At 40.6% G+C, this 16,112-nt stretch overlaps 1 protein-coding gene across 7 annotated transcripts in view; it reads left to right on the top strand.

The window, feature by feature from the left end:
* The window catches only part of ZMIZ1 (zinc finger MIZ-type containing 1), a 347,188-nt gene that overhangs the window by 320,986 nt on the left and 10,090 nt on the right, over positions 1–16,112 (top strand). For 4 of the 7 annotated variants that reach the window (XM_018068949.2, XM_018068952.2, XM_018068958.2 and 1 more), the window contains 8 exons: positions 760–946; positions 4,111–4,321; positions 5,518–5,623; positions 6,164–6,324; positions 6,613–6,680; positions 8,441–8,509; positions 9,036–9,283; positions 12,031–12,194. In XM_018068949.2, coding sequence (XP_017924438.1) covers positions 760–946; positions 4,111–4,321; positions 5,518–5,623; positions 6,164–6,324; positions 6,613–6,680; positions 8,441–8,509; positions 9,036–9,283; positions 12,031–12,194 — 1,214 coding nt within the window. The remainder of the gene's footprint in view (positions 1–759; positions 947–4,110; positions 4,322–5,517; positions 5,624–6,163; positions 6,325–6,612; positions 6,681–8,440; positions 8,510–9,035; positions 9,284–12,030; positions 12,195–16,112) is intronic. The other 3 variants (XM_018068955.2, XM_018068954.2, XM_018068953.2) reach the window with 1 other exon arrangement.

The following is a 16,112-nucleotide window of genomic DNA, read 5'->3' as shown; positions in this document are numbered from 1 at the left end:
CATTTGGCTGGGAACAGGGCAGGAATAACAAGATCTCTCTGACTAGATGCTAGCACGAGATGTTTGAGGTTTTGAAGTGACTGATGAACAACAGGGGATATCATTTACTAGGGAGCTGTGAAAACCTTTATGTTTTCTGTAAAATAACTGCTGCTGCATTAGCACTTTGCAGCTCTGTTTGGAGTTCAGGATAGCTGAAAAATCAAGTAGAAGAAGGTGGCCTGCAGTATTATTTGGGCAAGAACACAGCATTTAAAGCCATTTGGACTTCACAGGTCAGCTGTAAGTTACCACAAAACCTCCTTTATGGGCTCAGGTAGTAATTGAATACAGTGTCTTTGGTCATCAGATACTTTCAGCTGATGAAACTGTTGAAACAAATTGGGTAATGTTGATCCCAGTTAAAAGCAGGGAAAACAAGCATTATCACAGTTTGACATAATAAAGAGATTTGTTGTCAGTCTTCTGCCAACAGAGTAAGCCTGGACACAGAACCTATCCTGTAATAAAAACCAAGAATTCTTGCCGTGCCTGGTTTGTGGCTGGAATGCTAAGCTCCTAATGTGAAGCATGGGAGAGTAGAAGACTGCTTTGCCATTGTCATGAGTTTGAGCCTTGTCACTTGCATCACTTAGATGACGTAGTCACTTGTGGTTTTCTTTTTTGTGCGTGTAAGCCTGCTAAGTTAGACCCAGTAGCAGATCACTGTGCAAATTGTCACTATTCTGTATAAATATACACATTATTATTGCACTGCAGATGCTAAAGGGAAAGTTCACGCTTTCTCTCCCTCTTCGATCCCAGCCAACCACAACGATGAGCTGCGTCTGACGTTTCCCGTGAGAGATGGGGTTGTCCTGGAGCCCTTCCGGCTGGAACACAACCTGGCAGTCAGTAACCATGTCTTTCACTTACGGCCAACGGTCCATCAGACGCTGATGTGGAGGTAAGCTCAGCCTTGCTGCAGAGAAGTCTTGCATCCCGTGGTGGAGGAGTGGCCATGAATTTCAGGGCCATGGAGGTTTGCCATGAATTTCACTTCAAAAGCTGTAGATTGGAGGATGTCCTTTTGACTCCCCGGTACTTTCACCTGTCATTTTCCAGAGACAACACATTCTGAAATGCTTCGTAATATATATTGTATCTCCTTGCTGGTAGCACGTAGCATTCAGTGTCCAAAAAAATCACTACAGCTGTTCCATCCTTTCTGATCTGTGCGGAACAGGAGCACAGTGTACGTGACCCGACCCACACGAGTATGAACTTCCATTTCGGAGTCTCTGAAGGTGCTTTGTGGCCTCTGAAATGTTAATTGCAGGAGTAGCTATGCAGGGCTCTTACAGCTTATGGTTAAATTAAATGGTGCAAACTGTCTGATAATGAAAAATAACCCACTAATGAAGGACCTGATTTAGAGGCTTGGTAAAATCATTTGGAAAGACAAATATTTAAATTCTCCAAACTTCAGAAACTAACTTCCTAAATTCCCCCTATTTTCTTACTCCACAAGTAAAAACAGCTCAGAAATATCAGAACATAGCTTTCCACATACAAAGACTTCTGGTTTTCACTTAGTGAGTTCTTATTTTCAGCGCAGAATAGTTTTCCTTGGTGGTACTTTCCTGCATTTAATGTAGATCTGTGTAAGTGATTCCAGGTTATGTTTTGGTTCCTCCATGCTCATGGAAGTGCCTTAGATCAAATGACAATCAGAGCCTTAATTTTTTTTAATCTATATATTTTCAAATACTACAGAATAATTGTGTCTCCTCATTCTGTTTTTCTCAGAAAGTATCTCAGTATTTATCCTGCCTGATGATTACGTTGTTTGAGCCTTTCTCTGTGCACTGTGGAGGCTGGTTAGTTGCTTGGGATCTTTCATGGAAGTTATTTCCCTGTGAGAATCTTCTTCTCACTGACTGGAATCCACTTGAGACTTCTGTTCTCATGGTGTGGAGGGCAGAGGTGGGCAGAGAGGTGCACTCACTTCCCTGCCCTGGGGACAGATTCTGGCTCTAAAACTGAGGCTTGATGCAGAGTGCAGGAGTCCTTGTGCCTTGGTGCCCCCTCTGCCCTGAGGTAGCCTGGGGGTTGGGAGGAAGGGAGATTGCAGGCAGACCACATCCAATAATTAACACCTAACTTTTAAGGTCAGTTATTGCTTGCTTGCATTTCATTATCGTGGAGTACTCGCAGCAGAGGGAGTTTTGGCAGTTATTTGCCAGTTCTTATTAATAAGTAATCACTACTGGGGATTGTGCTGGCTCATTCAGTAGATTTATAGTGCTGCACTGAGGCATGAGGCTGTTTCTTAATATCTCTTCTTTCTTTCTTCTTTCGCTCACCAAACACATAGCCTTTATTTAAACTTATTTTAATGAAGACTCATAGGTAAACTGTGCTCAGGTCTGCTGTTTTGAAAAGCTTGTTAATAGTGGGGAGAACGGATGGTCCTATAATGAAGTCATTCCACATTTAACTGGGGGCTGGATGGATGCCAGAAAAATGAATTAGTCACATGTGTGGATGGATTTCGGTTTTTATAGAGAATGGTGGAATCGAGCCAATTCTCAATGTTTTTCTGCCAGTTAAAATATTCGGCAAAACCTCTCACGTGTACACTCATAATGAATAGCAATGCAACTATTTCTCTCCCCACTGGGAACTTTTCATGGTTACGAGAAACAGAAAGGTTGAAGGCAGGGAAAATGTCTCCTCGAAGCTGGTTCAGCCTTCACTCTGCTTGCTTATGAATAACGTCCCGCGGTGGAGACACTGCGTGCTAAGAACACGAGGGTCTCCCGAGCCCTGTCACTGCTCTGTGACACTGAGCAGGCCTGCTCACCCAGTCAGCTTGGGTTTGATGTCAGAGGTACCAAGCCTTGCTTCCCTCCAAGTTTGGGTGACTGTGGTGTGTTCCTGTGAGGTGAGAATCTGAGTGGAACTTGCAGAGAAAGCTTTCAAAAAATGGTTAATAAAATATTAAAAAAAGGCCTGAAAAGGCTTCATATGGATGGATTATGTTGAAAGGTCAGGTAATTTGTATTCCCTAAATTTCTTTTTAAAAAAAAACCATGTTTGTGTCCAGTGCTAAATCTTGATGTTTTGAAATCCATAAAAGATTATGTTGAGTCAGATTGAAATCTTAGTAAGGAAAATGGCAGTTAAGGTGATGATCTCCTGAATGAGCTGTTCCTCTTGGATCTTACAAAGATATCTTCTTTCAGGAAACATGAAAATAAACACACAGATTTTCAAGTGTGAATGATAAACTTTCAGCTGTCTTTTGCTGTCATGAACCACAGAATCCTGACATTTTAGTTCAGTTTTCCATGTTCTTTTAGATTTCTTATTTAAATTACTCATTCCTAACACAAGGTTAATATCCTTTTATGAAACTGAAGTCATAGTCTGTACCCACTTAATTTGTGATTAACGTAATCTCAGCCTCTTCCTTTTTTGGAGGCGTTACAGAACTAATTTCTGAGGAGCTAAATAGTGTGTGGAAATTATTATTGGAGGGGTGGGAGGAATTCATGCCCTGAAATAAGGTCTAAATTGGGTAGATTTAATCCACAGCTGTGTTAATTTCGAATCACAGAAACTGCAGTTTCAGTGGGGAGTGAGATATAAGGGTCATTTTAGCTTGGTTGATTTACCTTTCTTAAGTCAGGATTAGCTGTAGTTGTATTTTGTCTGTCAGGCATTCATTCAAATGCTCTTTTAAATTCTGAGGTAGTGAAGAATCCAGTTTTCCAGCACACTCCACTGCTGCATACTGTTTTCTTATTCTTAACACACAAAGGACATACATGATGTTGACATTCTTCTTTCTGCAGAATCACTCCATGGTCTGGGTTTGCAAGGAGGTTTGAGATGTTTCTTTGGAAAGTCCTTTATGAGTGTAAAATATGAACAACTTTGGGGCATGCTTCCATCATTAATTCATCATGACTTGCTTCTGTTAAGGGCTTTTATGAAGAAAGCATGTTATCTCCTTATTGGCAATAGTTCTAGAAAAATAATCTGATTGGGAAAGAAAGAACGTTCCCAGCATCAAAACGACCTCCCTCTGCAAAGTTAAAGGAAGATTTATTGGTTGTTGTACAGGTCTGACTTGGAGTTGCAGTTCAAGTGCTATCACCATGAAGACAGACAAATGAACACAAACTGGCCAGCTTCAGTCCAGGTCAGCGTTAATGCAACCCCACTTACCATCGAACGTGGTGACAACAAGACATCTCATAAACCTCTGCACCTAAAGCACGTCTGCCAGCCAGGAAGAAACACGATTCAAATTACAGTCACAGCATGTTGTTGCGTAAGTACCCTGAGCTCACGGCTGCAGCTGCTGATGCTGAGTTTGCTATTTAGAACAGTTTGCAAATGTTACCTTAGCTGAAGGAGCCTTACTCTCATTTTTTACCATACCTTTTTCTGGTAAGGTTCTTATTTAATGATGTTGAAACAGTCAGAGTGCTAATAAGAAAATTTTTGCTGCTTAATTATTGGAGAATGTAGTGGTATCCTTCCAGTGTCTCTGACAATGTTCATGATTTTGGGGAGGAAGGGAGTTTGATCTCCTACCATTTATTGTGTGCTCCATAACAAGGTGGCTAAAGTGTATTAGTGTAGAAGTAGATTACTGGGATGAAGACTGTTGATGGTACTAATTTCATTAACTTAAGGTATTAAACTGTGTTTGATTTGTCATGAAAAGATCAACATCATAATTGTTGGTGTTGGTGATGATTTTTCAAATACCTTTTTAGATTAAAAACTCGTATTCCATGATGCACTCTCTAGACCATTCAGCTTTCCCCTATCTCCTTTTCCATGGGTTAGTTACCCTTGGGGATGAGTACTGTATTTTTAATGTAGACTGTTCTGCACATCCAGTCTGAGCCTTTGACTGTCCTCATGTCACTGACAATAAAGCAAGCTGCAAGCTCTCACAAGGTCACTGTGTGAGGCACGTTGACAATAAGCCATCCACTCATTTTGCTTTACTTCACACTGATGTTTCCCTGCATAATATCATTTATCTGATGACTGAGAGCAGGAGCAGCATCCTGTGAATCCACAACGAGCTCTGTGTTGGGGAAGAAGATTCAGTTGATTCCAGGCACATCAGTCGCAGATTGTTTTCGTAACTTCCAACGTAGTCTGAGGGCAGACAGGTAGGCTAGACTGTGTCAAATAATCCAGGGTTTTAAAATAAACCCTGATGTCAGAGATTAATATGTCAGCCCTATGTACTCTGAATATTACAGAGGGAGAAAATGCAGAAAATCTTTACTTTTTTAAAGCCCTTGTATACCCTAAGCATGGGGCAACGTCCTGCACAGCGTGCAGAGTATCCATAAGGGAGCGTGTGTGTGCAGAGGAGCAGAACCAGCTTTCGTATTTAAGCTCTCATGAAAGCCAAGTGTCCAAGGGAAGAGTGCAGCTCTGTTCAAGAGTGTATTTAAACATGTGTGTTTGGTTCTTTTCCTAACAGAATGTGTTTTCTTGCAGTCACACTTGTTCGTGTTGCAGTTGGTACACCGGCCATCAGTTCGCTCTGTACTTCAAGGTCTACTAAAGAAACGCCTCCTCCCAGCAGAACATTGTATCACCAAGAGTGAGTTTGCATTTTGTGTGGGTGATGACTTTGTAAAATGTCTGTGTTCAGTTGTGATAAGCTATGTCTACGCAAGATTTACTTGTTTATTGATGACCTTAAGCTGTGATTGTCTAGAATTTCCAAAACATGATGTGGGTAGATGACATCCTTGGTATCCTCAAATGTTAAGGGCTATTTGGGTGGTGGTAGCAAAGTTCCAAGAACACAAGCTTAGTTCCTATTCCAGGAGAATCTCTGCTTTTCCCCCATATTTGTTTTTTACCTACCTAAAAGACAGATTTATTCTTTTTCTGTTTTAGGGCTGCTTTTAGTGCTTGTGTGGCACTTTATTTATTTGAGGCTATAGCTGATATGCATGTGTGTGATGAAGTGTCTGTTCAGGAGAAAGTTCTAAATTACACAGAAGACAGCTCTGTCAATAAATTGTTCATTAAATTGTCCCTTAAATGTTGAAATGTTGCTCTTTCAGATTTGTATGTTAGAATTTACGGTGTGCTTGTGCTTTCTCACACATACAAATACCTTCTTCCTAAACAGTAAAGAGGAACTTCAGTAGCGTGGCAGCTTCCTCTGGCAATGCAACACTAAATGGGGAAGATGGAGTAGAGCAAACTGCTATTAAAGTGTCTCTGAAGTGTCCGATCACATTCCGGCGGATTCAGCTCCCAGCAAGGGGTCACGATTGCAAGCATGTACAAGTGAGTAGGTGCCAGTGGCCTGCCAGTATTCCCTGAGCCACGTGTTGTTACAGTACCTTTAGCTTGGTTATCATGTGAGAGTGCCAGATGAAATGGCATTTATATTTGGCAGCCTAAATAATTAACTGTATTTATATGTTTAGTGTAGAGGAAGAAAGTAAGCTATCTGGTTTAGTTTTCATGTCAGTTTTGCTTTTGTCTAACTGATTCATTTAATACAGTATTCTCCCTTTATTTCCTTTTGTTTTGTTTTGTTTGTTTTTCTCCTTGTTACTTTCTGCTACCTAGTGCTTTGATCTGGAATCTTACTTGCAACTGAACTGTGAAAGAGGAACTTGGAGGTGTCCAGTATGCAAGTAAGTGCAACCATACTTCATGAAATGCAGTTGTACACAATTTGACCAAATTCAGATAATTTTAGAAGTCAAGAAGGGGAGAAAAAGGAAGTGCTTGGAAATAAGGTGTATATGCCACATTTACTTAAGAGCATCAAATCCAATGAGAATTTTTGCAATATTTCACCACCCTTGATTATTAGAAATTTAAAAAGAGATAATGAAATATTTTCTCACAAAATATGTAACCTGCAGGCTCTCATTACAGGCTGTCAATGGGTTATGTAGAGTTCAAAAGAGGCTCAGATATTTACATTGGTAAGGCAGATACCTACATAAACAAATGAACTACAAGTTTGTCTTCTCCTAGATCATGAAGTATAAGCAACTACTAGACAACAACATGCCATGGCAAAAGAAAGGATAGTCTATTCTAGAGTTATTTTTGTATAATTTTAATTTGTAATCCCCAAATTACTGAAGTTCAAATATGTATATAGTGTTCAGCATCCAGCTAAGGATGCCAAATAACTGTCTCAGGTACTGAGCTTTGAGTCATATAGATATGCAGTAAACAGCAGTGTTCAAGGAGAAGGGGAATTTTGGAGACTGCAACAGTTCCCAGTAGTTAAGTAGGAAATTAATTTGGATCCTCCAAGGTAAAAATCAACATCAAGTGCAAATTAAAGTGAGAGCAGAAAGCAGGAAGGATGCTATTCCAGAATAAGGCTGATTTTAAAAAAGGTAAAAAATTTCCAAAGAACAGAAGTTTGGAATTGTTGCTTAAAGGAAAAGAGGGATGCATGTCTTTGGCATAATTTCAACCTTATGTTTTGACCAGAGAGCTGGTATACGCAGAGGAAATGGAACAAAAAGCTTTGAAGTGGTTACAGACTGTCCGTCCTTATGTTTAACTGGGCACAAAAAATCGTGGGATGTTTGGAGGCCAGTTCAGTGTCTGTGACCTACTGAGCCCAGTCCTCAGTGTTAGGAGTGTGTGCCAGCCTCAGCTGAGAAGCCAGGGCTCTTTAGCTCGAGCAGCTGTAGCTGTAACAGCTTGTACTTGGTCTCCACAAGTCTCCAGTTCTGTGGACATGACAGGCTGGAGATGAGCTTGTTTCCATGGCTATCCATGACTGATACATATCCTAACATACAGGTGCTTTCTCTGAACTACCCAAACCTTTTCTGTCTTCTAAGTTTGGCTAAAAATATCACAAGAATTGGATGTCTTGCTTTCTTAGTTCATGTATTCATACATCCAGGCTAAATTTTTGTCCTGTTTCTCTGAGCATGAGCACCTGCATTCAGATCTAAGTGCCTACATAAATAAATCATTTCTGGTTTTGTTTTGTTCTGTCCCCATCTGTGCCAATCTTAAGTAAAACAGCTATAATACATAGTTACTTTGAAGCCATAGTACTGTGTAGCTCAAAAAGAAGAGAAAGATGTAATTTAAAAAATAGTGCTAACTGATGTTCACAGGAGAGATCTGCTATGTTTGAAAAGTCTTTAACTTTGCAATGTATTTCACTAACAAAAATTACTTACAGAGTGTGAACAGCTTGTGAACACATACAAGTAGATGTCTCCTTATCTCATCTGTTTGATGTAAATACTATTTTCCTGGTAATGCAAGTGCAGAACTAAAATTGTTTGCCCAAAATCATTCTTGGATGATATATTACATAATCAGCCTGCTAATTTCATCATTAATCTATCCTTCTTTCATCCCTGGCGATGTTCTAACCTGAGGTTTGGGGTTTTTTTTTTGTTTTTAGTAAAACTGCTCTTCTGGAGGGCTTGGAGGTTGACCAGTATATGTGGGGTATTCTGAACGCTATACAAAAGTAAGTGATCCTACTCATTTCTGATATCCAAGACTAGGCAACTAGGAGATATGTTAATGAGTACTGAGACAGTCACACCAACATAAATCTTGGTGATTGAACTTGAATGTTCTATTGCATGGCTCTTTGGTGGAGCTGGTGATAGAGTGAATCAGATTCCATCTACTTCATAGGTCTTGTTTGGGTTGTCTCTTGATGGCAGCCTCACCAATGAAGCAGAGGGAAGAGCAAGAATGGAAGATTTACTGCTTTCTTGTATTTACAAGCAGTCCCTCTGATTCACAGGTGGCAGACCACATCAATATGTTTGGATTTCATTGTGTGGATAAACACAGAAATGTGCTCTCACAGTTGCCTTTTTTATGACTTGCTTTCGGCACGCATTTGAGGAATAAAAGATCTTAAGGTTGTATTCTACCAGAGCATTTCAGAACACTGGTGACCATGCGGTTTCTTATGGAAACTTCAGCAGAATTGATTTCAAAAAATTCAATTCATATGCTAAATTTTTCACGTTATTTTACAGCTCCGAGTTTGAAGAAGTTACCATTGATCCAACTTGCAGTTGGAGGCCGGTCCCTATAAAGTCAGATATTCACATCAAAGATGACCCAGATGGCATTCCCTCAAAAAGATTTAAGACCATGAGTCCAAGCCAGATGATCATGCCAAATGTAATGGAGATGATTGCAGCTTTGGGTCCTGGCCCATCACCTTACCCATCCTTACCCCCTCCTCCAGGAGGCAACAACTCCACTGAATATGGTAACCAAGGTTAGTTTTACAGATTTATGCACCCAGGTGGTCACTCAGTCAGCCTTGTGATTCAGGTATGTCAGTGCATCTTCTCAGAGATGCATGAGGAAAAACATATGGCTGCGTTTCTGAAATTCTGCATTAGTCTTTTCAGTTAAAATTCATATGTTTAAAGAAAAATATACTTTAGTAAGTAGTATGTTTTAGTAATGTATTTTAGTAATATATTGTAGTATTTAGTTATTTTACATTTTAAGTATTAGGTGCTTGTCATATTTATAGCTGTGCAGCCCTCCCTGAATCAACAAACATTGTATGTTACCTTATATATTCATGGCCTGCCACAATATACATATTTCCACATTTTTTCTGTGCTTTTTCCTTCTGTTCCACCCTGAAGTGAAGACTCGCAGTACTACATAAGTTAGAAAGTAGAGACCTGACCCATTAACCCGGCTACTTGGGCCACTAAGGTTAACTTATGGCCATGTGGTGACATCCAGTAGGCAACCCAGAAAATGGATGACTTTCAAAGACCTTTTAGTTGCTTTGCAAACACCTTTGCATTAGAAAATTACTTTTTAGTTCCTCTACCCATGTGCTACCAGATTGAGAAACAGGGAACTGAACACAGGCAGTGGAGATAGGTTTTCAAATTACTGGTGTGTTGTGAATAACTCAATTATAGTGACAATTCCGAAAATATGAAACCAGAGACTGTTTCTTTTGCAAGTAATATGACTCAGTTCAGCTCTGGGAAAAGACCAACTGTTCACACCATCAGAATCCCCAAATTGATTACAAGGTGATACATGTGCTTTTTGCAGGCATTGAAGAAAAATATGGATTACATGCAAAATACGGTTAATTTGCTCCAATGACTCAAAACTGGTGACAGATGATAAAACTTCTAGGGTTTTCAAACAGATGAATGATTACTATAACAAAGCCAAGAGCACAGAATCACAATTTTTTCACTTGTTTGGTAGGAGTGAAGTGCAGTCAGAGCATGAGAACAGAGCCATCTCTTCTTCACTGAGTTTCTGGCTCATAATCAGGAGCGGACAGGGTAGTCACGTACAGTGTGGGGTTTAGGGTTTGTGTAATGATTGCTGCCTAGGCTGTTATTTTGCTGCCTTCCCTTGTGGATCCTGTAGCAGAGGCAGTCATTGCTTCTTGGGGCCCTGAGTCATCAATGGCAGGTGAAACCCACGCTCTCCTCTTTCCCCTGCAATAGGCATATCAGTGCAGCACACCAGGTTTTCCTAAATGTCTTAGAGGTCTCCCCCTCAGCATGTGGCACAACTCTTACCACAGAGAAGGGCATGCTGCCTTATATCTTCATTCTCCACTAATATGTGCACTTTAGTGATTGCAAATACATAACTGTTCTTTAAAGCAATGTAGCAGTAGTACTACTACTGTGGTTTTATGTTTGTTTATTTCAGTTTGACAGGAAGCATACCGAAGCTTAATTTGCAAATATAACAAATACTCAGTACTAAAAGACCACATTCCAGCTGTCTGCTAATTAATTATTCCTGATGCAAGGCAAGACCAGCTATATTCTGTGAGACTCATCCAGTTTGCAGATTAACAAAATGAGAATTAGTAAGGCTCTGCAGTATTTACATGATAGATCAAAGTCCTGATATCTTTGAGGAGTACTCTTACATGGCTAATGACTTCTATTCCTCCAAGATTAAACTTCTGCTTGTGAAGCTGTACTGAAGAGCAAATGATGCAGCTACTTCAGTTTGTCAAACTCCCTTCTGGAGTTGAATATTTAAAACTGCTCTACTTCAGCTGACAAACTGCAGGCTCTCTGTGCAAGCTCCAAAGCTATTCTGTTGTTTCAGAGCTCAGTATCATCCAGTTCAGTTGCTTTTATGAAATAGCAAAGTGGTTTTACTTCATTTTTTTGCAGTTCATAGCAAATAAGCCACTGATATCTGAGTTGGAAGTGTTAAGAGAGGGATCTTGACAGAAAAAATATGGAGAGTAAAATGCCTGTATTGGGATACATGCTTGCTTTAGAATTTAAATGAAGATCATTGGGCTGAGGTGGTGTAGCTTGTTTCAGGATGGTAGATGGGGCTATGTGTGTGTAAATTTAGACAGTCATGTGAATTTTATTGGGGTTTGTGGGAGCAAGGAGAATCACAGACTCCAATTAGATGTGAAGGCCTCTACTGTGCTATCTTAATGGAAGTTGCCTGTTTATCCCACAGAAGAAGAGGTAAAATAGATGCTGTACTATGAACTGCCACTGTGGCATCTTCCAGATTCACTTCTGTCAATTATTTTCATCAGAAACTGAAGCAATGCTACAATCTTACTGAGTGTGTAGAAACATAGACATAAATAAGACAGGTGTCCTATAATTAATCTGGGACTTGGGCAGTCAGTCTCAGTTACACTGAGGTGCTTCCAAATGCAAATATCCCATAGAATTTAATATCCTGTTTTACTTCTCGGCATGGTTAAGTTTACGTGGTGACTTGACAGTAGTTTTTCAAAATGTCAGCAGTTTTCAGTTAGTTACAACACATACATGGGTTATTGCAGGAGCCAGTATTTGAAAGCTGAGTGTCCTCTCTCCTCCCTGTTCCCCCAGCTCTCTTGGCAGTGGGGAGCACGGCGTGGTCACGTTCAGCGGCGCGGTTGCCCTGTGCTGTGCAGGGAGAACATGGCACCACGCAGCTTTTAGAGGATACTCTGAGAGATCAGTGTTGGGAAACAAATCACATCTGTTTCTCTTTCAGGCAACAGTTACCAAGGTCATGGCAATTTTGACTTCCCACACGGGAATCCTGGTGGCACATCTATGAATGACTTCATGCATGGGCCACAGCTGTCGCATCCCCCCGACATGCCAAGCAGCATGGCAGCTCTCGACAAGCCTCTCAGTCACCCCATGCAGGAATCTGTAAGTAATGGTGCTGTGCACGTAGATTTGCCTTTGTGGGGATAAGGAGCTCTCATCCACCTAACGGACTTCCCTTATGAACTGCTTTTACATTTGTGGATCCCTCACTTTGGAAGTTTGTGAAGGAGAATAGTCCTGAGAAATGCCGGAAATGTCGTTTTTTAGTTTCCGGTTGTTCTGAGTTTTTGGAGAAGCATTTCTGCACTTTTTGAATTGTCAATTAAGCTTGTTTATCTGGAAGAAAGAACCTGGCTTGGTGTGTTTGTATTAATCATTGTGCTGTGCGCTGACACATGAAAAAACCTGTACTTCATTCCCTAGGCCAGCAGGTCTGTGAATATCCATCTCCAGGAGACAGCTTGTTAAAGCAAGACATTGGCTGACTTCAAAGCAGGGACAATATCTTCCCTGGCTTTTTCCCTGAGGGCAAAATTTGCATGAAAGCATTTTGAGAGGGAATTCTACCCCTCAAGTAGCATGAAAGGCACCTTTACGCTGTTGGGAAGAGGACAAGCCTGTAGATTTCAGGGGGAGATGCTGCCTCTGGTCTGAGAGTATCAATACAAGAGACTAAAAAATAGAGGTTCCTCGGGTCTCAGATGGTGAGGCAGAACTGTGCCTTGGAAAAGCAGCTTGCTTAGAGCACTGAGTTTTCTGTACAGAACTTTATATATCTCCAGAAAATGCAGTACTGCAGTAGCTAGGTGATAGAAAAGCTACCAGCAGCATTTAGCTCTTAGGCATAGCTAGTCATCTATTTTAACTCTGTGTGTGGGGTGTGTATACATCCTTTTATGTTCATTTAAGTTACAGGGCAGGGGCTTTAAAGTGTGCTGTTACTGCACAGGAAGGATGTTTAACTTGACAAGTCATCTGTGCTGTGTCTTTAGTGAATCCTGGAAAGTACAATTTCAGAATGTAATGAGGAAATGTGGTAGCAGATGCTCAGCAAAAGCCTACTCAGTCAATGTCTCCTCTAGCTGGCAGTGGGTTTTCCAAGGAGGATGGTGAGAAATAGAAGAAAGTGGAGAAGAGAGTTCTTAGTATAATTTGGAGAGAGCCCAAGTATCAAGACTATCTGCAAAGGAAGAGTCCGGAAACTGTAATGACTTTACCACTTCACAGGATAATAAAGGAGAACAAACACGCTGTCAACTTAATTTCACATTGGCAAATTCCACATACACAGCTTACCTGGTCTGAATTCTCTACATCAGAACTGACATCCAGTGTTAGAATATAGTAGTGAGAGGAAATACTACCAACCTGAGCCACTCACAGCTGCTTTGCTTTGAATCAAAACCACGGGGAATCATTCTTTGCTTCCCATTAACTAACACCTGTACCTCTTGACTTCATCAGTTAACTGCTATACCTTTGCTATAGTAGTTGCCCCCACTTGAAGTGGTTGAATATGAAAGTGAAGAACTTGTGGCTTTCTGAAAATGGGACTGCTTGCAGATGATAGCAGAGGTGGAAGTTTCTCAAGGCTATGCATATTCCAGAGCTGTGGGAGTGTATTTGGGCAAATGTTAATAGACTTATGGTTCTGTGGGCTAATCTGCAGCAAATCTGATGCTTGGTTATGATAGCTGACAATTAAAGAAAACCTTTGCCTCACTTCTCCCTCATCTGTCATGATACTCAAGCTATACCATTTGGGAACAGGAAGCAGTGCTAAAGCAGATTCCACCTAGATGATGGAGGTGGCTGATTTTCTGTAACGAGGATCAGGTTTCAAGCCTTTCAGCACAGGAGAATTAGATTGACCTTGTCACTGTGGCTGTGCAGCCTTTAGTCCATGCTTGAGGCCTCTTAGTGCTCCCACACAGCCTTTTCAGTGTATGAAATCTCTGCTTTCCTCTTTCTCTCTTACTCTCTTGCTTTTGTTCTTCTCTCACAAAAATGAACTGTTTGTCTGTAGTAGACAGTCAGGAAAGGCGTCTTTAAAATCACTGCTTTTAGAGAAATGCACGCCATTAACGCTTTCCTAAATGTCTTTGGACACACATCTTCATACAGATATAACTATGAACACGCTGTGTGATTGAACCAAGGTTTTAAGGTGTTACCTGTGCTTTCTGTCTTTCATTTTTGCACATTTAGGAGGTTTTAGTAGTTTGCACATACTATTCACTTCGGCCATTACATGTTTACAAGGTGAGTCAGGATCAGATGTTTGGTCCCTTTAGACCTGATGTCTCTCTTGCTGGAGCTGAATGCTGCTGAGAAAGTTCCTAATTTTCCTATTATGAAGATTTATGTGGTGGTCCCTACATAATGGTAGGCAGAGAAAGTTGATCCCTCCATTCTCCATAGGTCACTCCAGGAAATGCAGATGTTTGCTCAGTGTAGGTAGGGCTAGGTAACCCTGGCTGAATCAGTCAGAGCTTCCTTCTCTCAACACTGCTGTTCCACTCCTGTGGAAGAAGGAAAAAAGCAAGACCTGAACAGAAGGAATACCAGCATAGAGTATTGTGAGAGCTATAGAACAGATGCAACATTGCAACAGTGCAAGATTGCTACAGAATAGCTGCCACAATAGCACCGTGTTTGTTTTTAGAAATTGTAAACAAGTTTTAGACAAAGGAGAATTCAGAGTTAGCTCTAGTTTAGTGCTCATTGCAGACAGTGTAAGGTACATGACTGAGCAATGGATGATCACACCATAGTTTCATTTACACAGTGAGGTGATGTGAGCTGGTGCCACTAAAAAGTCATTGCTCTTGTTTCTGTTTTCACTTTTCCTCCCTCTCACACCAGCACGAGTGTTACTGCAGCCATGAAGTGATGTGGACCCACGTACTGATGTGATTGAAAACTAAATCAGGGGCAGGATGGGGAACATCAGGGCAGGCAGGGTGGTATCTTTTAGTGGTTTTGCTGGCTAACACAGCAAAAGAGTTGATAAAGCTATGACCCTGGTAATGGAGAGAGATATATAAACCGTCGACTTAAGCTGGTGATTTTTTTTCCCCCACTATCAATTTTCTCCAGACACAGAAAGAATATTGTTGTGCAGCTGGCAGGCCCTGTTGCTCTGAGCTGTACATCTCAACACTCCTAGAGGTCACTGTTGGGCTGTAGAGTTGTGTTGATCTGTGCTGTTAAGCTGAAGATGTAGTTGTCTGCTATAAGCTTTTCTTTTATAGATTGTAAATATTTTAAGAGTGCCAAAGTTTATGCCTCTAAAAACAACACTGGAGTTAACCTTGCTATGCAAGTCAAGGCAACTTTGTTAGACTCTGCATTCATAGTGCGGGTTAGTGTTTTCAAAATAAAATTGTGGGAGTTGCAGCTGCAAGCTAAACATGCACAAAATATGTTGCTTAAAATGTGTTTACACCACAGCAAACTTATCATTAGTTACTGAATGCAAATGCAAAGATGTTGTGGTCCTGAGCATTTTGCTTTTGCCAGGTAGGCTGGTGTAGTTGGTGGCCAAAGTCAGATGGATTCTGAACCTGCAGTGGCTCTTAAAAGATTATGGTGGCCCTAATACTAGGAACAACAGTTATCCAAGGACCCAAGTGACTGCCTTATCGACTAAATATTTGTGTGTGTGTGTATATATATATATAAAATCATTGCCTGTATAAACTAGAATTTCTAACCTTCTTATTTGTTTTGAAATTTGTCTGAGAACATATTAATGCCTCCTGGTTTAAATAATTACTGATATAAACGTGCCAGTATGACTCTTCCTTTGTGCATTCAGGGATTTAAGAGACTGTCTTAAATTGTTTTTTACTCTTTGTTATTATAAACTTTCTTAATTTCCACACTTTCTGTTGCATGTATCCTCAGTGAGTGAGGAAGGAAACAGTACTATTTGGAGAGAATCTGCTTACACTTGGACTTTTGTATAGTTTTTAGGCTGCAAATTCATTTAAATTAAAGTATAGTCTGTGGGCAGAT

The sequence above is a fragment of the Manacus vitellinus genome, unplaced genomic scaffold, assembly GCF_001715985.3.
Source record: "Manacus vitellinus isolate BGI_N305 unplaced genomic scaffold, ASM171598v3 scaffold_15_pilon, whole genome shotgun sequence".
Taxonomy (NCBI): Eukaryota; Metazoa; Chordata; class Aves; order Passeriformes; family Pipridae; genus Manacus; species Manacus vitellinus.
This window is presented reverse-complemented; position numbering and strand designations above follow the sequence as displayed.